This window comes from Hoplias malabaricus, chromosome 6 (genome assembly GCF_029633855.1).
Source record: "Hoplias malabaricus isolate fHopMal1 chromosome 6, fHopMal1.hap1, whole genome shotgun sequence".
Lineage (NCBI taxonomy): Eukaryota > Metazoa > Chordata > Actinopteri > Characiformes > Erythrinidae > Hoplias > Hoplias malabaricus.
Window position 1 is genome coordinate 11,361,268 of NC_089805.1, and position 27,664 is coordinate 11,388,931.

Sequence of the window (27,664 nt, forward strand, 5' to 3'; positions counted from 1 at the left end):
TATTTCTATATCTATTTCTTTAAAAAGAGTAAAGTAAGTCCAGTTTTAGGATCTTTTATACATCTCTCAACTAGCTGCAGGTAGGTGAGATTTTCTTTTGTGTTTGGGTCAAAGAAGCCCTTGGTGTCATCACTTGGGTCAGAAAGGATCTGGTTCATTTCTTCATCAAAATATCCTCTTTGATAGGCCACTTCTACAGGGACACGATGACTATGAATTGGATCAATGATACCCCCAGTTGCAATCTGTGCTTCCAGAAGACGGATGCCATGATCTTTGACAATCAGGTCTTTCTTCAAGGCCTGGAATAGTGAGATGGTATTTCCTGTGTGAGGGTCAGTGTAGCCAGTGACTGCTCTCTCTGCAGACAGAAGTTTATCCTTCCATTCAGTTCCCACAACTTTCTGACCCACTGCCTCCTCTACTGAGAGTTTTTTGTTCTTGACTGGGTCAATCATGAATCCAGTAGCGGCCTGGGCCTCCAATAAGACCAGTGAGGTTCCTGGAGTCAGGAGTCCTTTGGACTTGGCATTATAGATGCTCATGGTCTCTCTGGTGGACTGCACAAACACCCCTGCAATGCAGTCGGTTCCCTGCAGATACCTTCGGACGGAGTCCATTTCACTGATGTGATCAACAGTGACCTTTCCAGCACTCAGGTCTTCATAGAGTTTCTTGTCAATGATTTTACACTTAAGCAGTTCATCAGCAGTCACTTTTTTTTTGATGCCTTGGAAGGTAGTGTCATTGGCTTCTGTGGTGGTGGTGGTGGTTGTAGTGGTAACTGTCACACTGGACGTCTTCTGCTGAATTATTGTCAGGACATACTCCAAGAATTGTTCAATTGTGATTGTGCCAGATTTAAACTGCTGGACCAAGTCCCTTCTCTTCTCCTCTGTTATGTATTTGGAGTACAGGAGATCCCAGAGGGTTACGACCTGTCCCTGGAATTTACCACCTGCCTTGTTTGTCGTTGTTGACTTGAGGATTTTCTTTGTCTCTTCATCGACATAAAAGTAGTACTCTCCCTTCTTCACAATCACAAGCAGGCTTAGGCCTGTCTCTGGGTCTTTCACACATCTCTCAATTAGCTGCAGGTAGGTGAGATTTTCTTTTGTGTTTGGGTCAAAGAAGCCCTTGGTGTCATCACTTGGGTCAGAAAGGATCTGGTTCATTTCTTCATCAAAATATCCTCTTTGATAGGCCACTTCTACAGGGACACGATGACTATGAATTGGATCAATGATACCCCCAGTTGCAATCTGTGCTTCCAGAAGACGGATGCCATGGTCTTTGACAATCAGGTCTTTCTTCAAGGCCTGGAATAGTGAGATGGTGTTTCCTGTGTGAGGGTCAGTGTAGCCAGTGACTGCTCTCTCTGCAGACAGAAGTTTATCCTTCCATTCAGGTCCCACAACTTTCTGACCCACTGCCTCCTCTACTGAGAGTTTTTTGTTCTTGACTGGGTCAATCATGAATCCAGTAGCGGCCTGGGCCTCCAATAAGACCAGTGAGGTTCCTGGAGTCAGGAGTCCTTTGGACTTGGCATTATAGATGCTCATGGTCTCTCTGGTGGACTGCACAAACACCCCTGCAATGCAGTCGGTTCCCTGCAGATACCTTCGGACGGAGTCCATTTCACTGATGTGATCAACAGTGACCTTTCCAGCACTCAGGTCTTCATAGAGTTTCTTGTCAATGATTTTACACTTAAGCAGTTCATCAGCAGTCACTTTTTTTTTGATGCCTTGGAAGGTAGTGTCATTGGCTTCTGTGGTGGTGGTGGTGGTTGTAGTGGTAACTGTCACACTGGACGTCTTCTGCTGAATTATTGTCAGGACATACTCCAAGAATTGTTCAATTGTGATTGTGCCAGATTTAAACTGCTGGACCAAGTCCCTTCTCTTCTCCTCTGTTATGTATTTGGAGTACAGGAGATCCCAGAGGGTTACGACCTGTCCCTGGAATTTACCACCTGCCTTGTTTGTCGTTGTTGACTTGAGGATTTTCTTTGTCTCTTCATCGACATAAAAGTAGTACTCTCCCTTCTTCACAATCACAAGCAGGCTTAGGCCTGTCTCTGGGTCTTTCACACATCTCTCAATTAGCTGCAGGTAGGTGAGATTTTCTTTTGTGTTTGGGTCAAAGAAGCCCTTGGTGTCATCACTTGGGTCAGAAAGGATCTGGTTCATTTCTTCATCAAAATATCCTCTTTGATAGGCCACTTCTACAGGGACACGGTGACTATGAATTGGATCAATGATACCCCCAGTTGCAATCTGTGCTTCCAGAAGACGGATGCCATGGTCTTTGACAATCAGGTCTTTCTTCAAGGCCTGGAATAGTGAGATGGTGTTTCCTGTGTGAGGGTCAGTGTAGCCAGTGACTGCTCTCTCTGCAGACAGAAGTTTATCCTTCCATTCAGGTCCCACAACTTTCTGACCCACTGCCTCCTCTACTGAGAGTTTTTTGTTCTTGACTGGGTCAATCATGAATCCAGTAGCGGCCTGGGCCTCCAATAAGACCAGTGAGGTTCCTGGAGTCAGGAGTCCTTTGGACTTGGCATTATAGATGCTCATGGTCTCTCTGGTGGACTGCACAAACACCCCTGCAATGCAGTCGGTTCCCTGCAGATACCTTCGGACGGAGTCCATTTCACTGATGTGATCAACAGTGACCTTTCCAGCACTCAGGTCTTCATAGAGTTTCTTGTCAATGATTTTACACTTAAGCAGTTCATCAGCAGTCACTTTTTTTTTGATGCCTTGGAAGGTAGTGTCATTGGCTTCTGTGGTGGTGGTGGTGGTTGTAGTGGTAACTGTCACACTGGACGTCTTCTGCTGAATTATTGTCAGGACATACTCCAAGAATTGTTCAATTGTGATTGTGCCAGATTTAAACTGCTGGACCAAGTCCCTTCTCTTCTCCTCTGTTATGTATTTGGAGTACAGGAGATCCCAGAGGGTTACGACCTGTCCCTGGAATTTACCACCTGCCTTGTTTGTCGTTGTTGACTTGAGGATTTTCTTTGTCTCTTCATCGACATAAAAGTAGTACTCTCCCTTCTTCACAATCACAAGCAGGCTTAGGCCTGTCTCTGGGTCTTTCACACATCTCTCAATTAGCTGCAGGTAGGTGAGATTTTCTTTTGTGTTTGGGTCAAAGAAGCCCTTGGTGTCATCACTTGGGTCAGAAAGGATCTGGTTCATTTCTTCATCAAAATATCCTCTTTGATAGGCCACTTCTACAGGGACACGATGACTATGAATTGGATCAATGATACCCCCAGTTGCAATCTGTGCTTCCAGAAGACGGATGCCATGGTCTTTGACAATCAGGTCTTTCTTCAAGGCCTGGAATAGTGAGATGGTGTTTCCTGTGTGAGGGTCAGTGTAGCCAGTGACTGCTCTCTCTGCAGACAGAAGTTTATCCTTCCATTCAGGTCCCACAACTTTCTGACCCACTGCCTCCTCTACTGAGAGTTTTTTGTTCTTGACTGGGTCAATCATGAATCCAGTAGCGGCCTGGGCCTCCAATAAGACCAGTGAGGTTCCTGGAGTCAGGAGTCCTTTGGACTTGGCATTATGGATGCTCATGGTCTCTCTGGTGGACTGCACAAACACCCCTGCAATGCAGTCGGTTCCCTGCAGATACCTTCGGACGGAGTCCATTTCACTGATGTGATCAACAGTGACCTTTCCAGCACTCAGGTCTTCATAGAGTTTCTTGTCAATGATTTTACACTTAAGCAGTTCATCAGCAGTCACTTTTTTTTTGATGCCTTGGAAGGTAGTGTCATTGGCTTCTGTGGTGGTGGTGGTGGTTGTAGTGGTAACTGTCACACTGGACGTCTTCTGCTGAATTATTGTCAGGACATACTCCAAGAATTGTTCAATTGTGATTGTGCCAGATTTAAACTGCTGGACCAAGTCCCTTCTCTTCTCCTCTGTTATGTATTTGGAGTACAGGAGATCCCAGAGGGTTACGACCTGTCCCTGGAATTTACCACCTGCCTTGTTTGTCGTTGTTGACTTGAGGATTTTCTTTGTCTCTTCATCGACATAAAAGTAGTACTCTCCCTTCTTCACAATCACAAGCAGGCTTAGGCCTGTCTCTGGGTCTTTCACACATCTCTCAATTAGCTGCAGGTAGGTGAGATTTTCTTTTGTGTTTGGGTCAAAGAAGCCCTTGGTGTCATCACTTGGGTCAGAAAGGATCTGGTTCATTTCTTCATCAAAATATCCTCTTTGATAGGCCACTTCTACAGGGACACGGTGACTATGAATTGGATCAATGATACCCCCAGTTGCAATCTGTGCTTCCAGAAGACGGATGCCATGGTCTTTGACAATCAGGTCTTTCTTCAAGGCCTGGAATAGTGAGATGGTGTTTCCTGTGTGAGGGTCAGTGTAGCCAGTGACTGCTCTCTCTGCAGACAGAAGTTTATCCTTCCATTCAGGTCCCACAACTTTCTGACCCACTGCCTCCTCTACTGAGAGTTTTTTGTTCTTGACTGGGTCAATCATGAATCCAGTAGCGGCCTGGGCCTCCAATAAGACCAGTGAGGTTCCTGGAGTCAGGAGTCCTTTGGACTTGGCATTATAGATGCTCATGGTCTCTCTGGTGGACTGCACAAACACCCCTGCAATGCAGTCGGTTCCCTGCAGATACCTTCGGACGGAGTCCATTTCACTGATGTGATCAACAGTGACCTTTCCAGCACTCAGGTCTTCATAGAGTTTCTTGTCAATGATTTTACACTTAAGCAGTTCATCAGCAGTCACTTTTTTTTTGATGCCTTGGAAGGTAGTGTCATTGGCTTCTGTGGTGGTGGTGGTGGTTGTAGTGGTAACTGTCACACTGGACGTCTTCTGCTGAATTATTGTCAGGACATACTCCAAGAATTGTTCAATTGTGATTGTGCCAGATTTAAACTGCTGGACCAAGTCCCTTCTCTTCTCCTCTGTTATGTATTTGGAGTACAGGAGATCCCAGAGGGTTACGACCTGTCCCTGGAATTTACCACCTGCCTTGTTTGTCGTTGTTGACTTGAGGATTTTCTTCGTCTCTTCATCGACATAAAAGTAGTACTCTCCCTTCTTCACAATCACAAGCAGGCTTAGGCCTGTCTCTGGGTCTTTCACACATCTCTCAATTAGCTGCAGGTAGGTGAGATTTTCTTTTGTGTTTGGGTCAAAGAAGCCCTTGGTGTCATCACTTGGGTCAGAAAGGATCTGGTTCATTTCTTCATCAAAATATCCTCTTTGATAGGCCACTTCTACAGGGACACGGTGACTATGAATTGGATCAATGATACCCCCAGTTGCAATCTGTGCTTCCAGAAGACGGATGCCATGGTCTTTGACAATCAGGTCTTTCTTCAAGGCCTGGAATAGTGAGATGGTGTTTCCTGTGTGAGGGTCAGTGTAGCCAGTGACTGCTCTCTCTGCAGACAGAAGTTTATCCTTCCATTCAGGTCCCACAACTTTCTGACCCACTGCCTCCTCTACTGAGAGTTTTTTGTTCTTGACTGGGTCAATCATGAATCCAGTAGCGGCCTGGGCCTCCAATAAGACCAGTGAGGTTCCTGGAGTCAGGAGTCCTTTGGACTTGGCATTATAGATGCTCATGGTCTCTCTGGTGGACTGCACAAACACCCCTGCAATGCAGTCGGTTCCCTGCAGATACCTTCGGACGGAGTCCATTTCACTGATGTGATCAACAGTGACCTTTCCAGCACTCAGGTCTTCATAGAGTTTCTTGTCAATGATTTTACACTTAAGCAGTTCATCAGCAGTCACTTTTTTTTTGATGCCTTGGAAGGTAGTGTCATTGGCTTCTGTGGTGGTGGTGGTGGTTGTAGTGGTAACTGTCACACTGGACGTCTTCTGCTGAATTATTGTCAGGACATACTCCAAGAATTGTTCAATTGTGATTGTGCCAGATTTAAACTGCTGGACCAAGTCCCTTCTCTTCTCCTCTGTTATGTATTTGGAGTACAGGAGATCCCAGAGGGTTACGACCTGTCCCTGGAATTTACCACCTGCCTTGTTTGTCGTTGTTGACTTGAGGATTTTCTTCGTCTCTTCATCGACATAAAAGTAGTACTCTCCCTTCTTCACAATCACAAGCAGGCTTAGGCCTGTCTCTGGGTCTTTCACACATCTCTCAATTAGCTGCAGGTAGGTGAGATTTTCTTTTGTGTTTGGGTCAAAGAAGCCCTTGGTGTCATCACTTGGGTCAGAAAGGATCTGGTTCATTTCTTCATCAAAATATCCTCTTTGATAGGCCACTTCTACAGGGACACGATGACTATGAATTGGATCAATGATACCCCCAGTTGCAATCTGTGCTTCCAGAAGACGGATGCCATGGTCTTTGACAATCAGGTCTTTCTTCAAGGCCTGGAATAGTGAGATGGTGTTTCCTGTGTGAGGGTCAGTGTAGCCAGTGACTGCTCTCTCTGCAGACAGAAGTTTATCCTTCCATTCAGGTCCCACAACTTTCTGACCCACTGCCTCCTCTACTGAGAGTTTTTTGTTCTTGACTGGGTCAATCATGAATCCAGTAGCGGCCTGGGCCTCCAATAAGACCAGTGAGGTTCCTGGAGTCAGGAGTCCTTTGGACTTGGCATTATAGATGCTCATGGTCTCTCTGGTGGACTGCACAAACACCCCTGCAATGCAGTCGGTTCCCTGCAGATACCTTCGGACGGAGTCCATTTCACTGATGTGATCAACAGTGACCTTTCCAGCACTCAGGTCTTCATAGAGTTTCTTGTCAATGATTTTACACTTAAGCAGTTCATCAGCAGTCACTTTTTTTTTGATGCCTTGGAAGGTAGTGTCATTGGCTTCTGTGGTGGTGGTGGTGGTTGTAGTGGTAACTGTCACACTGGACGTCTTCTGCTGAATTATTGTCAGGACATACTCCAAGAATTGTTCAATTGTGATTGTGCCAGATTTAAACTGCTGGACCAAGTCCCTTCTCTTCTCCTCTGTTATGTATTTGGAGTACAGGAGATCCCAGAGGGTTACGACCTGTCCCTGGAATTTACCACCTGCCTTGTTTGTCGTTGTTGACTTGAGGATTTTCTTCGTCTCTTCATCGACATAAAAGTAGTACTCTCCCTTCTTCACAATCACAAGCAGGCTTAGGCCTGTCTCTGGGTCTTTCACACATCTCTCAATTAGCTGCAGGTAGGTGAGATTTTCTTTTGTGTTTGGGTCAAAGAAGCCCTTGGTGTCATCACTTGGGTCAGAAAGGATCTGGTTCATTTCTTCATCAAAATATCCTCTTTGATAGGCCACTTCTACAGGGACACGATGACTATGAATTGGATCAATGATACCCCCAGTTGCAATCTGTGCTTCCAGAAGACGGATGCCATGGTCTTTGACAATCAGGTCTTTCTTCAAGGCCTGGAATAGTGAGATGGTGTTTCCTGTGTGAGGGTCAGTGTAGCCAGTGACTGCTCTCTCTGCAGACAGAAGTTTATCCTTCCATTCAGGTCCCACAACTTTCTGACCCACTGCCTCCTCTACTGAGAGTTTTTTGTTCTTGACTGGGTCAATCATGAATCCAGTAGCGGCCTGGGCCTCCAATAAGACCAGTGAGGTTCCTGGAGTCAGGAGTCCTTTGGACTTGGCATTATAGATGCTCATGGTCTCTCTGGTGGACTGCACAAACACCCCTGCAATGCAGTCGGTTCCCTGCAGATACCTTCGGACGGAGTCCATTTCACTGATGTGATCAACAGTGACCTTTCCAGCACTCAGGTCTTCATAGAGTTTCTTGTCAATGATTTTACACTTAAGCAGTTCATCAGCAGTCACTTTTTTTTTGATGCCTTGGAAGGTAGTGTCATTGGCTTCTGTGGTGGTGGTGGTGGTTGTAGTGGTAACTGTCACACTGGACGTCTTCTGCTGAATTATTGTCAGGACATACTCCAAGAATTGTTCAACTGTGATTGTGCCAGATTTAAACTGCTGGACCAAGTCCCTTCTCTTCTCCTCTGTTATGTATTTGGAGTACAGGAGATCCCAGAGGGTTACGACCTGTCCCTGGAATTTACCACCTGCCTTGTTTGTCGTTGTTGACTTGAGGATTTTCTTCGTCTCTTCATCGACATAAAAGTAGTACTCTCCCTTCTTCACAATCACAAGCAGGCTTAGGCCTGTCTCTGGGTCTTTCACACATCTCTCAATTAGCTGCAGGTAGGTGAGATTTTCTTTTGTGTTTGGGTCAAAGAAGCCCTTGGTGTCATCACTTGGGTCAGAAAGGATCTGGTTCATTTCTTCATCAAAATATCCTCTTTGATAGGCCACTTCTACAGGGACACGATGACTATGAATTGGATCAATGATACCCCCAGTTGCAATCTGTGCTTCCAGAAGACGGATGCCATGGTCTTTGACAATCAGGTCTTTCTTCAAGGCCTGGAATAGTGAGATGGTGTTTCCTGTGTGAGGGTCAGTGTAGCCAGTGACTGCTCTCTCTGCAGACAGAAGTTTATCCTTCCATTCAGGTCCCACAACTTTCTGACCCACTGCCTCCTCTACTGAGAGTTTTTTGTTCTTGACTGGGTCAATCATGAATCCAGTAGCGGCCTGGGCCTCCAATAAGACCAGTGAGGTTCCTGGAGTCAGGAGTCCTTTGGACTTGGCATTATAGATGCTCATGGTCTCTCTGGTGGACTGCACAAACACCCCTGCAATGCAGTCGGTTCCCTGCAGATACCTTCGGACGGAGTCCATTTCACTGATGTGATCAACAGTGACCTTTCCAGCACTCAGGTCTTCATAGAGTTTCTTGTCAATGATTTTACACTTAAGCAGTTCATCAGCAGTCACTTTTTTTTTGATGCCTTGGAAGGTAGTGTCATTGGCTTCTGTGGTGGTGGTGGTGGTTGTAGTGGTAACTGTCACACTGGACGTCTTCTGCTGAATTATTGTCAGGACATACTCCAAGAATTGTTCAACTGTGATTGTGCCAGATTTAAACTGCTGGACCAAGTCCCTTCTCTTCTCCTCTGTTATGTATTTGGAGTACAGGAGATCCCAGAGGGTTACGACCTGTCCCTGGAATTTACCACCTGCCTTGTTTGTCGTTGTTGACTTGAGGATTTTCTTCGTCTCTTCATCGACATAAAAGTAGTACTCTCCCTTCTTCACAATCACAAGCAGGCTTAGGCCTGTCTCTGGGTCTTTCACACATCTCTCAATTAGCTGCAGGTAGGTGAGATTTTCTTTTGTGTTTGGGTCAAAGAAGCCCTTGGTGTCATCACTTGGGTCAGAAAGGATCTGGTTCATTTCTTCATCAAAATATCCTCTTTGATAGGCCACTTCTACAGGGACACGGTGACTATGAATTGGATCAATGATACCCCCAGTTGCAATCTGTGCTTCCAGAAGACGGATGCCATGGTCTTTGACAATCAGGTCTTTCTTCAAGGCCTGGAATAGTGAGATGGTGTTTCCTGTGTGAGGGTCAGTGTAGCCAGTGACTGCTCTCTCTGCAGACAGAAGTTTATCCTTCCATTCAGGTCCCACAACTTTCTGACCCACTGCCTCCTCTACTGAGAGTTTTTTGTTCTTGACTGGGTCAATCATGAATCCAGTAGCGGCCTGGGCCTCCAATAAGACCAGTGAGGTTCCTGGAGTCAGGAGTCCTTTGGACTTGGCATTATAGATGCTCATGGTCTCTCTGGTGGACTGCACAAACACCCCTGCAATGCAGTCGGTTCCCTGCAGATACCTTCGGACGGAGTCCATTTCACTGATGTGATCAACAGTGACCTTTCCAGCATTCAGGTCTTCATAGAGTTTCTTGTCAATGATTTTACACTTAAGCAGTTCATCAGCAGTCACTTTTTTTTTGATGCCTTGGAAGGTAGTGTCATTGGCTTCTGTGGTGGTGGTGGTGGTTGTAGTGGTAACTGTCACACTGGACGTCTTCTGCTGAATTATTGTCAGGACATACTCCAAGAATTGTTCAATTGTGATTGTGCCAGATTTAAACTGCTGGACCAAGTCCCTTCTCTTCTCCTCTGTTATGTATTTGGAGTACAGGAGATCCCAGAGGGTTACGACCTGTCCCTGGAATTTACCACCTGCCTTGTTTGTCGTTGTTGACTTGAGGATTTTCTTCGTCTCTTCATCGACATAAAAGTAGTACTCTCCCTTCTTCACAATCACAAGCAGGCTTAGGCCTGTCTCTGGGTCTTTCACACATCTCTCAATTAGCTGCAGGTAGGTGAGATTTTCTTTTGTGTTTGGGTCAAAGAAGCCCTTGGTGTCATCACTTGGGTCAGAAAGGATCTGGTTCATTTCTTCATCAAAATATCCTCTTTGATAGGCCACTTCTACAGGGACACGATGACTATGAATTGGATCAATGATACCCCCAGTTGCAATCTGTGCTTCCAGAAGACGGATGCCATGGTCTTTGACAATCAGGTCTTTCTTCAAGGCCTGGAATAGTGAGATGGTGTTTCCTGTGTGAGGGTCAGTGTAGCCAGTTACTGCTCTCTCTGCAGACAGAAGTTTATCCTTCCATTCAGGTCCCACAACTTTCTGACCCACTGCCTCCTCTACTGAGAGTTTTTTGTTCTTGACTGGGTCAATCATGAATCCAGTAGCGGCCTGGGCCTCCAATAAGACCAGTGAGGTTCCTGGAGTCAGGAGTCCTTTGGACTTGGCATTATAGATGCTCATGGTCTCTCTGGTGGACTGCACAAACACCCCTGCAATGCAGTCGGTTCCCTGCAGATACCTTCGGACGGAGTCCATTTCACTGATGTGATCAACAGTGACCTTTCCAGCACTCAGGTCTTCATAGAGTTTCTTGTCAATGATTTTACACTTAAGCAGTTCATCAGCAGTCACTTTTTTTTTGATGCCTTGGAAGGTAGTGTCATTGGCTTCTGTGGTGGTGGTGGTGGTTGTAGTGGTAACTGTCACACTGGACGTCTTCTGCTGAATTATTGTCAGGACATACTCCAAGAATTGTTCAACTGTGATTGTGCCAGATTTAAACTGCTGGACCAAGTCCCTTCTCTTCTCCTCTGTTATGTATTTGGAGTACAGGAGATCCCAGAGGGTTACGACCTGTCCCTGGAATTTACCACCTGCCTTGTTTGTCGTTGTTGACTTGAGGATTTTCTTCGTCTCTTCATCGACATAAAAGTAGTACTCTCCCTTCTTCACAATCACAAGCAGGCTTAGGCCTGTCTCTGGGTCTTTCACACATCTCTCAATTAGCTGCAGGTAGGTGAGATTTTCTTTTGTGTTTGGGTCAAAGAAGCCCTTGGTGTCATCACTTGGGTCAGAAAGGATCTGGTTCATTTCTTCATCAAAATATCCTCTTTGATAGGCCACTTCTACAGGGACACGATGACTATGAATTGGATCAATGATACCCCCAGTTGCAATCTGTGCTTCCAGAAGACGGATGCCATGGTCTTTGACAATCAGGTCTTTCTTCAAGGCCTGGAATAGTGAGATGGTGTTTCCTGTGTGAGGGTCAGTGTAGCCAGTGACTGCTCTCTCTGCAGACAGAAGTTTATCCTTCCATTCAGGTCCCACAACTTTCTGACCCACTGCCTCCTCTACTGAGAGTTTTTTGTTCTTGACTGGGTCAATCATGAATCCAGTAGTGGCCTGGGCCTCCAATAAGACCAGTGAGGTTCCTGGAGTCAGGAGTCCTTTGGACTTGGCATTATAGATGCTCATGGTCTCTCTGGTGGACTGCACAAACACCCCTGCAATGCAGTCGGTTCCCTGCAGATACCTTCGGACGGAGTCCATTTCACTGATGTGATCAACAGTGACCTTTCCAGCACTCAGGTCTTCATAGAGTTTCTTGTCAATGATTTTACACTTAAGCAGTTCATCAGCAGTCACTTTTTTTTTGATGCCTTGGAAGGTAGTGTCATTGGCTTCTGTGGTGGTGGTGGTGGTTGTAGTGGTAACTGTCACACTGGACGTCTTCTGCTGAATTATTGTCAGGACATACTCCAAGAATTGTTCAATTGTGATTGTGCCAGATTTAAACTGCTGGACCAAGTCCCTTCTCTTCTCCTCTGTTATGTATTTGGAGTACAGGAGATCCCAGAGGGTTACGACCTGTCCCTGGAATTTACCACCTGCCTTGTTTGTCGTTGTTGACTTGAGGATTTTCTTCGTCTCTTCATCGACATAAAAGTAGTACTCTCCCTTCTTCACAATCACAAGCAGGCTTAGGCCTGTCTCTGGGTCTTTCACACATCTCTCAATTAGCTGCAGGTAGGTGAGATTTTCTTTTGTGTTTGGGTCAAAGAAGCCCTTGGTGTCATCACTTGGGTCAGAAAGGATCTGGTTCATTTCTTCATCAAAATATCCTCTTTGATAGGCCACTTCTACAGGGACACGGTGACTATGAATTGGATCAATGATACCCCCAGTTGCAATCTGTGCTTCCAGAAGACGGATGCCATGGTCTTTGACAATCAGGTCTTTCTTCAAGGCCTGGAATAGTGAGATGGTGTTTCCTGTGTGAGGGTCAGTGTAGCCAGTGACTGCTCTCTCTGCAGACAGAAGTTTATCCTTCCATTCAGGTCCCACAACTTTCTGACCCACTGCCTCCTCTACTGAGAGTTTTTTGTTCTTGACTGGGTCAATCATGAATCCAGTAGCGGCCTGGGCCTCCAATAAGACCAGTGAGGTTCCTGGAGTCAGGAGTCCTTTGGACTTGGCATTATAGATGCTCATGGTCTCTCTGGTGGACTGCACAAACACCCCTGCAATGCAGTCGGTTCCCTGCAGATACCTTCGGACGGAGTCCATTTCACTGATGTGATCAACAGTGACCTTTCCAGCATTCAGGTCTTCATAGAGTTTCTTGTCAATGATTTTACACTTAAGCAGTTCATCAGCAGTCACTTTTTTTTTGATGCCTTGGAAGGTAGTGTCATTGGCTTCTGTGGTGGTGGTGGTGGTTGTAGTGGTAACTGTCACACTGGACGTCTTCTGCTGAATTATTGTCAGGACATACTCCAAGAATTGTTCAATTGTGATTGTGCCAGATTTAAACTGCTGGACCAAGTCCCTTCTCTTCTCCTCTGTTATGTATTTGGAGTACAGGAGATCCCAGAGGGTTACGACCTGTCCCTGGAATTTACCACCTGCCTTGTTTGTCGTTGTTGACTTGAGGATTTTCTTCGTCTCTTCATCGACATAAAAGTAGTACTCTCCCTTCTTCACAATCACAAGCAGGCTTAGGCCTGTCTCTGGGTCTTTCACACATCTCTCAATTAGCTGCAGGTAGGTGAGATTTTCTTTTGTGTTTGGGTCAAAGAAGCCCTTGGTGTCATCACTTGGGTCAGAAAGGATCTGGTTCATTTCTTCATCAAAATATCCTCTTTGATAGGCCACTTCTACAGGGACACGGTGACTATGAATTGGATCAATGATACCCCCAGTTGCAATCTGTGCTTCCAGAAGACGGATGCCATGGTCTTTGACAATCAGGTCTTTCTTCAAGGCCTGGAATAGTGAGATGGTGTTTCCTGTGTGAGGGTCAGTGTAGCCAGTGACTGCTCTCTCTGCAGACAGAAGTTTATCCTTCCATTCAGGTCCCACAACTTTCTGACCCACTGCCTCCTCTACTGAGAGTTTTTTGTTCTTGACTGGGTCAATCATGAATCCAGTAGCGGCCTGGGCCTCCAATAAGACCAGTGAGGTTCCTGGAGTCAGGAGTCCTTTGGACTTGGCATTATAGATGCTCATGGTCTCTCTGGTGGACTGCACAAACACCCCTGCAATGCAGTCGGTTCCCTGCAGATACCTTCGGACGGAGTCCATTTCACTGATGTGATCAACAGTGACCTTTCCAGCACTCAGGTCTTCATAGAGTTTCTTGTCAATGATTTTACACTTAAGCAGTTCATCAGCAGTCACTTTTTTTTTGATGCCTTGGAAGGTAGTGTCATTGGCTTCTGTGGTGGTGGTGGTGGTTGTAGTGGTAACTGTCACACTGGACGTCTTCTGCTGAATTATTGTCAGGACATACTCCAAGAATTGTTCAATTGTGATTGTGCCAGATTTAAACTGCTGGACCAAGTCCCTTCTCTTCTCCTCTGTTATGTATTTGGAGTACAGGAGATCCCAGAGGGTTACGACCTGTCCCTGGAATTTACCACCTGCCTTGTTTGTCGTTGTTGACTTGAGGATTTTCTTCGTCTCTTCATCGACATAAAAGTAGTACTCTCCCTTCTTCACAATCACAAGCAGGCTTAGGCCTGTCTCTGGGTCTTTCACACATCTCTCAATTAGCTGCAGGTAGGTGAGATTTTCTTTTGTGTTTGGGTCAAAGAAGCCCTTGGTGTCATCACTTGGGTCAGAAAGGATCTGGTTCATTTCTTCATCAAAATATCCTCTTTGATAGGCCACTTCTACAGGGACACGATGACTATGAATTGGATCAATGATACCCCCAGTTGCAATCTGTGCTTCCAGAAGACGGATGCCATGGTCTTTGACAATCAGGTCTTTCTTCAAGGCCTGGAATAGTGAGATGGTGTTTCCTGTGTGAGGGTCAGTGTAGCCAGTGACTGCTCTCTCTGCAGACAGAAGTTTATCCTTCCATTCAGGTCCCACAACTTTCTGACCCACTGCCTCCTCTACTGAGAGTTTTTTGTTCTTGACTGGGTCAATCATGAATCCAGTAGCGGCCTGGGCCTCCAATAAGACCAGTGAGGTTCCTGGAGTCAGGAGTCCTTTGGACTTGGCATTATAGATGCTCATGGTCTCTCTGGTGGACTGCACAAACACCCCTGCAATGCAGTCGGTTCCCTGCAGATACCTTCGGACGGAGTCCATTTCACTGATGTGATCAACAGTGACCTTTCCAGCACTCAGGTCTTCATAGAGTTTCTTGTCAATGATTTTACACTTAAGCAGTTCATCAGCAGTCACTTTTTTTTTGATGCCTTGGAAGGTAGTGTCATTGGCTTCTGTGGTGGTGGTGGTGGTTGTAGTGGTAACTGTCACACTGGACGTCTTCTGCTGAATTATTGTCAGGACATACTCCAAGAATTGTTCAATTGTAATTGTGCCAGATTTAAACTGCTGGACCAAGTCTCTTCTTTTGTTGTCTGTGATGTACTCCGAATGCAGGAGATCCCAGAGTGTTACTGTCTGTCCCCTGTATTTACCTCCTACTTTGTTTGTGGTTGTGGATTTAAGGATTTTCTTTGTCTGTTCATCAATGAAGAAATAATTATCTCCCTTCTTCACAATCATAAGCAGATTAAGATCTGTCTCCTGGTCTTTTACACACCTCTCAACTAACTGCAAGTATGTTAGATTTTCTTTTGTGTTTGGGTCAAAGAAGCCCTTGGTGTCATCACTTGGGTCAGAGAGGATCTGGTTCATTTCTTCATCAAAATATCCTCTCTGATAAGCCACTTCCACAGGGACACGATGGCTGTAGACTGGATCGATGATACCCCCGGTAGCAATCTGTGCTTCCAGAAGACGGATGCCATGGTCTTTGACAATCAGGTCTTTCTTCAAGGCTTGGAAGAGTGAGATGGTGTCACCTGTGTGAGGGTCAGTGTAGCCAGTGACTGCTCTCTCTGCAGACAGAAGTTTATCCTTCCATTCAGGTCCCACAACTTTCTGAGCCACTGCCTCCTCTACTGAGAGCTTCTTGTTCTTGACTGGGTCAATCATGAATCCAGTAGCAGCTTGAGCCTCCAATAAGACCAGTGAGGTTCCTGGAGTCAGGAGGCCTTTGGACTTGGCATCATAAATGCTTAAAACTTGTTTTGTTGATTCAACTCTTACTCCAGCTATGCAGTTTGTTGCACCAAGAAATTTTTTAATGGACTCTGTTTGATTAATTTCGTCATCAGTTACTTCATCATACATTATTTGGTTTAGCATTTCTTTAGATATAATTTTTGATTCATAAAGCTCACTTGCTGAAACTTGTTTTCTGAGACCTTTAAATGAATGTCGTTTTGTTGTCACTTCAATTACAATTGCAGTAACCATTTGTGAGAGTTCATCCAGTGTTAGTTTTCCTGACTTATACATTCCAATTAGCTCTGTTCGCTTTCTTTTGCTGATGTACTCAGACATAAGTACATCCCACAAGGACACTCGTCGTCCCTCAAATTTCCCTGCAACATTGATCAGAGACTTTTCTTTGAAAACCGTTTTCAGTTGCTCATCTGTGTATGTAGACATCTCGGTATCTGCAGGAACAGGTAAAAGCAGAAGCCTGGTGCTTGCCATTTCGACACATCTCTCTCTGAGCTGCTGGTAATTCAAATGCTTTTTTGTGTTTTGGTCATAATACCATTTGGTGTTTTCTTCAGGTTTGGTAAGAAGTTGACTGGTTTCCTTATCCAGACATCCTCGTTTTAGGGCATGACTGGTCGGCAGTCGATGGCTAAGAACGGGATCAATGATTCCTCCAGTAGCAAACTGGGCCTCCAAAAGTCTTATGCCATGGTTTGTGGGTATAAGATTATTGTTTATGGCTTCAAGTAGGCAAATTGTCTCCCCTGTGTATGGATCTACAAATCCAGTAACTGCTTGTTCAGCTAGGAGTAAGTGCTCAAGCAGATCTGGCCCAATGAGTTGCTGTTTGGCAGCCTCTTCAACAGAGAGAAAGTTGTTTTTTATGGGATCTATGATGTAACCTGTTGCTGCCTGAGCTTCAAGCAATATCAATGCCATATCAGGACTGAGCAGCCCTTTAGTTTTGGCTTCATATATAGTCAGCACTTTTTCAGATGTTTGAATTTTCACACCAGCAATGCTTCCTGTGCCCTTCAAATAGTCTTGCACTGAATCCTGTTTTATCACTTGCTCCAAATTAACTTTACCATCCTGCAGTTCCTGATACATTTGTGCTTCAATGATGCCATAATCAAAAAGCTGTTGCACAGAAACAGGTTTTCTTAAGCCCATTGTTGTTTGAAGAGTTGCCTCTTTCTTTTCAAAATTTGTGATGGTTGTAATGACAGTAGCGACAATGTTCTCAATTCTGGTCACCTTTGATCTGTATTGTTCAGTGAAATTCTGCCTTTGCTCATGAGTAAAGTACTCTGAATGAATCAGCTCCCACAGAGAAAGAGATTTTCCAGCAAAGCAGCCAACAGTTACAGTAACTGTGGTTTTCTCAAAGTCCTTTTTTATTTCAGCATCAGACAGGATTCTGTCAGTTTCTTGCTGTCCTTTCCCTTTGGCAGTCAGTGGCAGAAAAAGGAAACCTGTGTCTGAATCTTTGATGCATCTTTTCATCATCTCCTTGTAAGTTAAATTCTCTTGTGTGTTGGGGTCAAAAAATCCCTTGGTGTCATCGGTTGGGTCTAATAGAACCTGGTTGATATCTGCATCAAAATAGCCCTTACTGTAAGCAACTTCAAGAGGCAGATGTATGCTTGTCAAAGGATCAATGATGCCACCTGTAGCAATTTGAGCCTCAAGTAAACGAATACCATGCTGGTGCAGAACAAGATCCTTCTTCATGGCTTGGAAAAGGGACAAGTTTTCACCTGTGTATGGATCATTGTACCCAGTTACTGCACCCTCAGCAGACAGGAGCTTTTCATATAACTCTGGCCCGATTAGTTTGTGCTTCAAAGCTTCTTCAACTGTAAGTTTTTCATTATTTATGGGATCAATAATGAAGCCAGTGGCTGCTTGTGCTTCCAGAAGACACAGAGCAGTACCTGGGCTAAGGAGGCCCTTTTTCTTGGCTTCATAGATGCTCATTTTCTGCCCTGATGATTGAACTATCACACCTGCTATAGAGCTGGTTCCTTCAACACAGTTCTGTATAGAGTCCATCTGAAGAATGCCTTTGAGCGCAAGTTTCCCTTCAAGTAGAGCTTTGTATGTTTTCTCATCTATGATGGTCAGTTTCAGAAGTTCTAATATGGAGATACTTTTCCTAAGACCCTTAATGTAGAGATCAGCATTCCTTGTAACTTCTTTTTTCTCAATAGTTTCCAGAATTATTGTGATGATTTCCTCAATCGTGATGGTCTTGGAAAGGTACCTTTTTGTGAGCTCCTGCCTTGTCTCCTCTGATAAATATTCAGAGTTAATTAGATCCCATAGGGTGACTTGCTTGTTCCTGAATCTTCCATATTTCACAGTGACATATGTGGCTTGAAATGTCTCTCTGAGATTGTCATGTATTTTGACTCTCTTTTCCTTTTCCTTAATTGGCAAAAGACGGAGGCCTGTGCTAGAATCAGTCACACATCTTTTCATTAGCTGCAGGTAGGTCAGGTTTTCCTCAGTGTTTGGGTCAAAGAATCCTTTTGTGTCATCAGAGGGATCACTTAGGACCTGATTCATTTGGGTATCAAAGTACCCCTTTTTGTAAGCTATGTGGACTGGAATTCGATGGCTGTTGACTGGGTCAATGATTCCTCCAGTGGCAATCTGGGCTTCCAGCAGACGAATACCATGATCTTTTAGGATCAGCTCTTTCTGCATGGCCTGGAACAAAGATATGGTTTTGTTGGTGTATGGATCTCTATAGCCTGTCACTGCCCTTTCTGCTGAGAGAAGTTTTGCATGAAGCTCAGGTCCCACTACTCTAGCTTTCACAGCATCATCAACAGAAAATTTTCGATTAGCAATGGGATCAATGATGAATCCTGTTGCTGCCTGGGCTTCCAGAAGGATGAGGGATGTTCCCGGTCTCAGCACACCTTTTCGTCTGGCCTGAAAGATTGACATAACCTGAGAGTCAGGAAGCAAGACACCTGCAATGCTTGTTTTACCTTGTAGGTATATTTGAACAGATTCGTCCTCTTTAATATCCTCTACAGTTATGTTTCCAGTTTTTAGTTTCTCTAAATCATTCTGGGTGATGATGTCTGCCTCTGCGAGTTGATCTGCTGTGACCTTTTCCCTGATGCCTTCAAAAGTCATATTAGTTGTTTTCTCTGAATGTTCAATAACCTCAAGTATGTAGGTGATTATCATCTTGATGGTATGGCTGCCCGTTCTGTATTGCTGGAAAATGTCTTTCCTCTGTGTTTCAGTGAAGTATTCTGACATCAGTAGCTCCCAAAGTGATACAGTCATTCCTTTGTACATTCCACATGTCACTGTAACCATTACTTCTTTGAAGGTTGCTTTGATTTTATAGTCAATGAAGTTGTGATTTTGTTCTGCATTGACTTCATACAAAGGTAGCAATGTGAGACCTGTGGCAGGGTCAATGACACAACGATTGATCAGTTGCAGATAAGTAAGATTTTCTTTTGTGTTTGGATCAAAGAAGCCTTTGGTGTCATCTCCAGAATCTTCAAGGATGGCATTCATGTCCTCATCAAAGTAACCTCGCTTATATGCCACATCTACAGGGACTCTGTGACTGTATATTGGATCGATTATTCCACCTGTTGCAATCTGTGCTTCAAGTAAACGGATACCATGATCTTTCACAATCAGATCTTTGGTCAGAGCTTGAAACAGTGAAACTGTTTTGCCTGTGTAAGGATCTTTATAACCAGTGACGGCACGTTCTGCTGAAAGAAGTTTTGCATGATACTCTGGGCCAACCAGTTTGTTTTTTATGGCATCAACCACGCAGTAGTTTTTATTTTTAACTGGGTCAATTAAGAATCCTGTAGCTGCCTGTGCCTCCAGCAGAATCAGTGCTGTACCGGGCATGATTATGCCTTTCTTCATTGCCTCATAGATGCTCATTTTCTCATTTGTGGAGAGCACTGCTACACCTCCAATGCTCCCTTTCCCCTCCAGATACTCCTTCACTTTCTCTGAGAGCATGACATCATTTGTTGTGGTCTTTCCCTTTTGTAGATCATCATAGGTTTTTTGATCAATAATTCTAGAAGCTAACAGCTCATTGGAAGTGACACCTCTGCGAAGACCTTTGAATGTAATATAGACTGGGAAAAGGAGCAAGCCAGTCTTTGAGTCCACAATACATTTCTCTGTCAGTTGTGGATAAGAGAGATTTTCTTGAGAGTTTGGATTGTAAAAGACTTTCAGTGTGTCCACCTGGTCTGTGAAGAAACCTTTCTCATAGTGTCCACTTTCACAAGCTTTCTCTTCAGAAATGGGGCACTCTTTGATGGGATCATAAACACCAGTAGTTGAGATCTGTGCCACAAGTAATCTGATTCCATATTCCTTGGGAATCACATCTTTCTGGATGGCCTGGAATAGTGAGATTGGCTGGTTGGTGTAAGGATCTGTGTAGCTCTTTCTAGCCCTTTCTGCAGATTGCAGTTTTTCCTTCATCTCTGGTCCCACAATTCCTTCTTCAACAGCTTCTTCAACCAAGAGTTTCCTGTTGTTAATAGGGTCAATGATTCCCTCAGTGGCAGCTTGGGCTTCTAAAAGGGCCAAACATGTTCCAGGTTTAAGGAGTCGTTTCTTAAGGGCTTGGTATATGGTAATGGTCTCATTTGAATTTTCAAGGAACACCCCAGCCACTGCTCCTTGAGGTTTGCCAATTTCCTGAGCAGCCATTTTCTCTTTCCCAAAGATCTGTTTCCAAACCTGAGAATGGAAAAAAATGAAGAAAAACATTGCTGAAATACTGCAATATGTTCATGCCATATATATATGATCATAATTAAATAATGCACAATACATAGAGCTAAAAAAATATAAAGAGCTCTGGGGACATTTTCCTACAGTGCAAATGGCAGCCATATCAGTTTTTATTGAAGGTATTTCATGGGTATGTATCACATTCTGTTGACATATCTAAAAGGTAATTTGGTTATTCATAGTATTACAGCCTGGGCTTAGGCCAAATAAATGTATTTATCTTATGTCAACCACACAGATGTACATTTAAATTATATTTACTTAACAAAGGCTTATATTTTCTAAAACATTATAAAGTGTATTTGTAAAAGTGTAAACAAGAACACTATATAAATATTCACACTGTAAATGACTGAAAATATACTGAATACAGTTTATATATGCAAAATACACAGATCAATCATGTGACAGGTTTATTACCAGCCAGGAGAAGGCCAAACTAAAGGCACAAGATAAAAGGGGTTTGTTAGTGTAGGGTAAATTAGGACCTGAGTAACAGTGGTGAAACTAGAAATCCAGGATGTTGCTAAATGAGGAAATGGTGCTATAATCTTGCTGATAAATATACACCTGTTGATCAGCATTATGCTTAATAAAAGTTATGCAGCAAGTAAACAGTCTGTACTAGCATATTCCCACAGGAGGAATGGACAAGTGTAAGGGGGATGTCTTGTGGGTGAAGGATTGGCACACACTACATGGTGTGTTCTTGCTTTATGCCCAGTGATTCCGGGTAGGCTCCAGACCCACCATGACCCTGAACTGGATAAGTGGTTACAGACAATGAATGAATCAAATAAATGTTAATTTGCCTAGTGAAAGTTTCAGGGAGAGCTTTAGCATCGAACATGACATCAAAGAAATTTTATTGGAGAAATGAACACTGCTGCAGCATAGCTCAAGGAACACCTCCATATTCCTGTTTTAAAAACTTTTTTTAAGAGATAAACAGATGGATTAATTAAAGTAGGAGAGGAAATCTACCAATCTACTCCACAGGAGCAGCAGGCATGTGTATGTATCTGTATGTGTCTGTGTGTGAGAGAGAGTGAGAGTGAAATAGAACAAGATGATTATATGGAGAGGTAGGAGAGCGAGAGTTAATTGAGGTATGTAACGCATACTTCAGGAATGTTATCTACTTTCTGAACTTAACAGTAGAGACGCTGTTTACAGCACTAAATAAGATTGTACTAGAAAAAAAAGTCACTAGGCGCTGTAAAAAATTTGCTTTATATATATATATATTGAAAAATGCATGAATTGTGCATTCTTCAAGCTGCACAAGAAAAAGTTTTTCATGCTATAATCTACTCATATCTCAGAGATAAGATACTATCACACTATCACACCAGACAACTCCCTAATGTTGCTGTGTGTTAGGCGTGTCCTTTAAACAACAGACTCTAATCCTTAGAGACAGCGTCAGTGGGACATAAAACCTTGCTCATTCATCTGTTTTTGGAAGGTTAAGTATGTGCTGTATGTGTGAGATGGTGATTAACCTAGATCTAGTGTTGCATACATAGAGCTCAGCACAGATCACAGACAGAAGACAAACCTTAGAAGTGAAAGGAGTAAGCAGTCATTTTCTACAGTGCTTCTTCTACAAACTATATCACAGCCATTATATATGAATAAATGAATGTACTACATGGCAACTCCCATGTAGGGGACCAGTTCTTTTGGAGCATAAACTGTTTCATTCAGGGACAACAAAGTAATTAGATACTTCCTCTTATTATTTTCAAATTAACATTTTTTTGTAAATATCATTTTCTATGTTTTGATGGTAAACAGGAGAGCTCGGTTCTTTATGGTGATAAAACACTAATTCAGTATGTCTAAAAGTGAGTAGTTTATCACATTATGTCACACAGTTACACCATGACTTTTCACTCACAGAACAGAACACAGACTCCCCCAGGCTGCACTGACAAGACCTACAGACATTCCTTTCTCCAGGCGTGTGTAGATGACATTATACTCTGGGATTTCTTCTGAAATGAAGGGTATTCATAGGAGATATATGTTCTCTTTTGCTTTAGTAACAGCCTCTGCTCTTCTAGGAAGGCTTTACACAAGTTGATGGAACATTGTTGTGAGGATTTGGTGACTTTCAGTCACGAACATTACAGAGATCAAGGTACTGGATTGGATTCGTCATTACAGAGAATGCAGTTTCACTGCTACACAGCCCAGTACTGAGGGCTTTATACAGCTCTGGCCCATGCTTTTGGTATAACAAGCATAGCCTCATGTACAGCTGCTCCAAAGCATCCCATCCTATTCTGCAATGCTTTTCTAAGAAGATTATTTGAACGGCCAGCATCTAGGTCCTGTGGACAATACTATATTTATGCTTTCAACTTCAAAATGGTATGACATAGTAAAACAATCTGAGACTATACCTTTATTTCAGGACTCATTTCATTGGAGCACAACACAGAGAGAAATCTTACAAAGTATATTTGACCTTGAATATTTAAGGTGGTATGACTGCACTAAATCAAGCAATAATGTTTGTTTTCTGAAGCCTGTTTCTCAAGGTTTTCTTTTTTTTGCCCTCAAGAGCTACAAGGCCAGAGTGCCTAAAAAGTAAATGAAACATACACCCAGATAAATAGCACTATGCTAACTCCATGCATAAATCACCATGTACTTGCCTCAAGCCACATTTTGTTGGATAAGTAATTACATGTGATTATGTGGTTATTGACACTGTATCATATAGTGTTATACAACCTACACAGCATAAATCAGTAGTAGCCATCATACACATAGGTTATGCTTTAGAGCAGCTGCACATGAGCTTAATATCACCACGCCCTGTGGCAAAAGTCCAGCAGAAGGTATAAACCCCCCGCTTTGTGTTGTGAAGCAGTGTAGCTGTTTTCACTGGAGCAATGAAAATACACATACAATCTGTAATGCTCACATGGCTCAATTCCATCAACAACAACAAAAAAATATAGCTTACCACTATTTTTCATTGTCTAGTCTAAGGCCATTGCCACTAGAAGCTGGACATGCAGTAAACACAAACAAACTCCTGTTTAATTCCCTTCATTTCAGCGGACATTTAGGATATTCTGGTGTTCATATTTTTGTATTTTAAGACTCCTGTGGCTTTACTTATTATCCATCCTTGTAGCACAAGAGAAAATTAAATAATTTGATGGATGGAGTTAGACTGGTTAAAAGCAGATTATTGTTTCATTTTTGTGAGTTGAATGATGTCAGTGCAGTTTAGCGTCCTTGCAGTGTAGCAGCAGCACTTGCAACACCATCGTTACATTCTGCATTCATTTTTCTTATAGTAAAATCCTGTATTTCTTTATATGGGTGTGGCACAGGCTACAAGATGACAACACAACCAGCGCACCCTGAGGTAGTGCAGATTACTAAAACACAATCCAGCCAAATCTGTGGGAATACTTTCGCTCAGTGTGTCAGGAATCTGGGACATGAAGCATTGCCCTATTCTTGATCCTCCAGTTCTTAGGCAATAGCTAACAGAAATAAATCCTGACTGTGCCTGGAATAAATGTACTGTGGAGCTGGTGGGGCAATAAGATAGATTTTATAACTCATTGTGGAATTTGTCCCAGGTTTCGGTGCGCAGGTTTCATCATGCACCTGGTCCTTAGTGAACAGCATTCTTTCACTATGATGCAAAAAAACCCAAAACTAAACAAGACATGAATAGAGGCGGAAATGACACCTTTCCTGCACCGACTTATTTTCATCCTCCTGCAAATGTGGGCAGGACTTTTGGGCATTTACTAACATTCATCACTTGACATAACCAAATATTGTGTGCTGATTCATGCACCATTTACGGTTTCAGAGCTGGTTATTTAGAGGGACATAAGCTGTTGAAAGCTGGTGAATGTTCTACAATACACAGTAATATGTGAAAGTTTGGGCAACCCTGGTCAAATGACATGATTTGTTTATATGTTTACATGTAAATAACTGTGTATTTGCTTAATTTTACATAATGGTAAAAAACGGACCTAAAATGTGGCTTGTCCCAAGGTTATGGCTCATTTGTAGATTTTATACGTGCTTTTTGTTATTATTATTATTATTTTAATTTATACATAAATACTTTCTCCTGTATGTGAAATTCAGCCAAGAATTAAATAGACAAAATAAAAATATACATCTATAAGTTTTACAAAACTGTATTATATAATTATGGATGTATACAGACTTTGGTATATTTTAATGGATATTTCGCATGTTTTGATGCACATTTTTAATCACATTAGAGAAAACAGGACCAGTGCTAAATTTCAGGCGCCTATTAAAAAGGCTTTACTTTTTCCAAAATGTAAACACAACAAAACTTGCTACCTTTAAGTTTGTTTAAAGAATCTGTCAAAAAAAAGCATCTCACTGGACCAGACTTTTGCACACAGAGGTATATCATCAACCAGTGGCCGTATAAAAGAGTGATCCACCCTTAACATATGTTTAACAGTCATTACAGCTCACTGAATTTGAATGGTCAAAGGTGGCTGTGTGTAAATGTTTGCAGAGCCTTTTTATTGTAGGCAGTTGAGCTGTGAAAAATAAAATCCCACAGCACACTGACCCAAGTTGACCAAAAACGTCCCTCGTGTTTGCTTCCTCTGCCAGTTCCTCAAGGTTTACTCCCATTTATAAAGAACATAGTAGTGCAATAATAATATACAGTAACAGTGCATGAAAGAAAGAGCTACGTTCACATTTAACTAATTTCTTACCTCAATTATTTAACTCGTAAGATGTCCCCGAGTCGTACAGGCAGGGAAAGTTCTCAGCTGGCCGAGATCGGAGGGGAATTTGCCACTGGTACATGGAAAGTGGAAGGTGCACTTTCAGAACTCCTCTTCTAAAGCTTATCTACAGGAGGAAAGCTCCACCCCAAGACACTCCTCTTTCTCCAGAGACAAAGGGAACAGCCTGCGGCTCAGAGAAGGAATGTCATCCCCTCGACACCTTCACACATGAGCCAAGAGAAACAATGCAAAATCATTTCCTGAAAGAGAGTGATACACAATATGGCCAGGAGTTTCTCCTGATGTCAGAAGTTCTAAATTTTGCTATTGTTTTCTGCAGTGACAACTTCTGCAAAGACAGAAACACTCTTGGTTTGAAGACTATACATTGCTGAGGTCAGGTACTGATGCTGGACATTGAATTCTAGGTCACAAACAACACTCCAACTCATCTCAAAGCCATTTGACAGCACTCCAGTTGTACTGCTCCACAGTCTAATGTTGGGGCTTTACCCCACACACAGCCCTCCCTGCCCCAGCTTGTCATTAGGCTTAATTTATTTAGAGATTTTATAATCTTGGATAACTCTTTGCAGTTAGTGCACAATGTTCTTAGAGTCACTTTCCTTCTCGGCATGGATCTGTCCTCCTTTACTTTCCCATTGGGGGAGGGACAGCAAGAGATGCTACAGAGTCAGGAAGAGAGACAGATATGATTTCTTCAACACTGGAAAAAAAATGTAACTGAACAGGCGCTTATAATTAAAAAAAAAAAAAAGAAAAAGCGCTGCCCACTGTTGTTATTATAGTGAGTAAAAACCTGAACGTGTGGTCATTGGACAGATTCAGCTCAATGGTGTTTTCTTAGCCTTGGAGAAAGGTATCCACCATTCGAGAGATAAACATCAGTTTATTAATATCATAACATTTTAATTGAAATGAAACACTAGTACCAATAGACCACACCGTCACACCTGAGTTTGAATATGCACCTAAACAAGTTTAAAAAAAAACAACAGGATTTTGTTCTTCAGTCTCACAGTTTTAACATGTGTATTGTGACAGACTTTCTGCTGAATAACCAGCTGTCTACTGTCGCCTGTGGATCCCTCTATTCAGTGATGACTGGCTGTTCTTGTTTCATTTTGTAAAGGGAAGGAATTTAATTGCGTAAGCATTCACGGCAGTTCACTCTGAAAGGAATAGTTTGGCAAAAATCCTGATTTGCACAATGCTCCTGTTACCCCAGATGAAAACACAGTGGTCAGTCAGCCAAGACAGGTCAAGTGTCCTAATTTTGCTTCTTAATTTTAGCACTGGAACTATAGCTAACAAACACTAAACTCAGAAAGACACACACATGATTTTCCCAGCATGTTAGTCTAGACACTCCCACCCCATCCAGGTGTTCAACCTTTCAGTCTGTTCTCTAACTTCCCTGACTGCTGTGTTCATCTACACGATGAGGTATTTTATATGTTTATAGATAATGGTCACAGTCTTAGTCACATCAACATGTCTGTGTCACTTTAAGAAAGACCTGGGTGAGGTTTGAGTGGCTGAGAAAGAGTTAAAAATGTATTTACATAGCAGGTGACTTCTAGAGTTAGCAACAATAGTCTCATAGATTCTGCTCTAAACTAAAGTGGTGGAATGTGATTTTTTTTTTTTTTTTGGCCAATGCTATGTTTTTGAGGCGATTAATTGGAGATCAAAACTGACACCCAAGTTAGTTTTCTGTGCACTGCCTAAGTCAGAAAACGAGGGATAAAACGAGCCGTTCTGATTCTGCTCCACTTCTGACGTCAAGTGCAGAGACCTTAACACAAGGTTGGACACACGTTTATGTGAGAGCGCAAAGACGAGGTTACACACAGCAAAACAGACACAATGAGTGCAGAGAAATAATCACTCAGAGTAAATGAGAACTGAGAAGAAAGAGAACCGAGAGAAAACGGCTAAAATCCAGAGCTCCTCGCTCCTCACTCCTCACTGCTGTGCGCTCGGGGTCGGGGTGAACAGCGAACGGCTCATTACCATTTAAAGGAACAGGTGCTGAAAGCAGGAGTTCTGGACAGGGCTGTTTACACAGTGGGAGAACACTGCTGTGGGGTTTAATGGGGTTTTGACCAAAGCAGGTCACAGATATAAATATATCAAATTATATCAATATAAAATATATCAAAATATCACATATATTAATATTTCAAAATGTTTCTACAAAACAAATTCCCTTTAACAGTTGTTTGCCAAGAAGCAGATCCATCTTCTGTGTCTATGTTGTTCGGCTGTAATACC

At 43.1% G+C, this 27,664-nt stretch overlaps 1 protein-coding gene across 1 annotated transcript in view; it reads right to left on the reverse strand.

Moving 5' to 3' along the window:
- Positions 1 to 7: 7 nt before the first annotated feature.
- Positions 8 to 27,664, reverse strand: part of LOC136699457 (epiplakin-like) — a 94,883-nt gene continuing 67,226 nt past the window's right edge. The window contains exon 35 of the mRNA XM_066674178.1: positions 8 to 20,543. Coding sequence (XP_066530275.1) covers positions 12 to 20,543 — 20,532 coding nt within the window. The 3' untranslated portion in view covers positions 8 to 11. The remainder of the gene's footprint in view (positions 20,544 to 27,664) is intronic.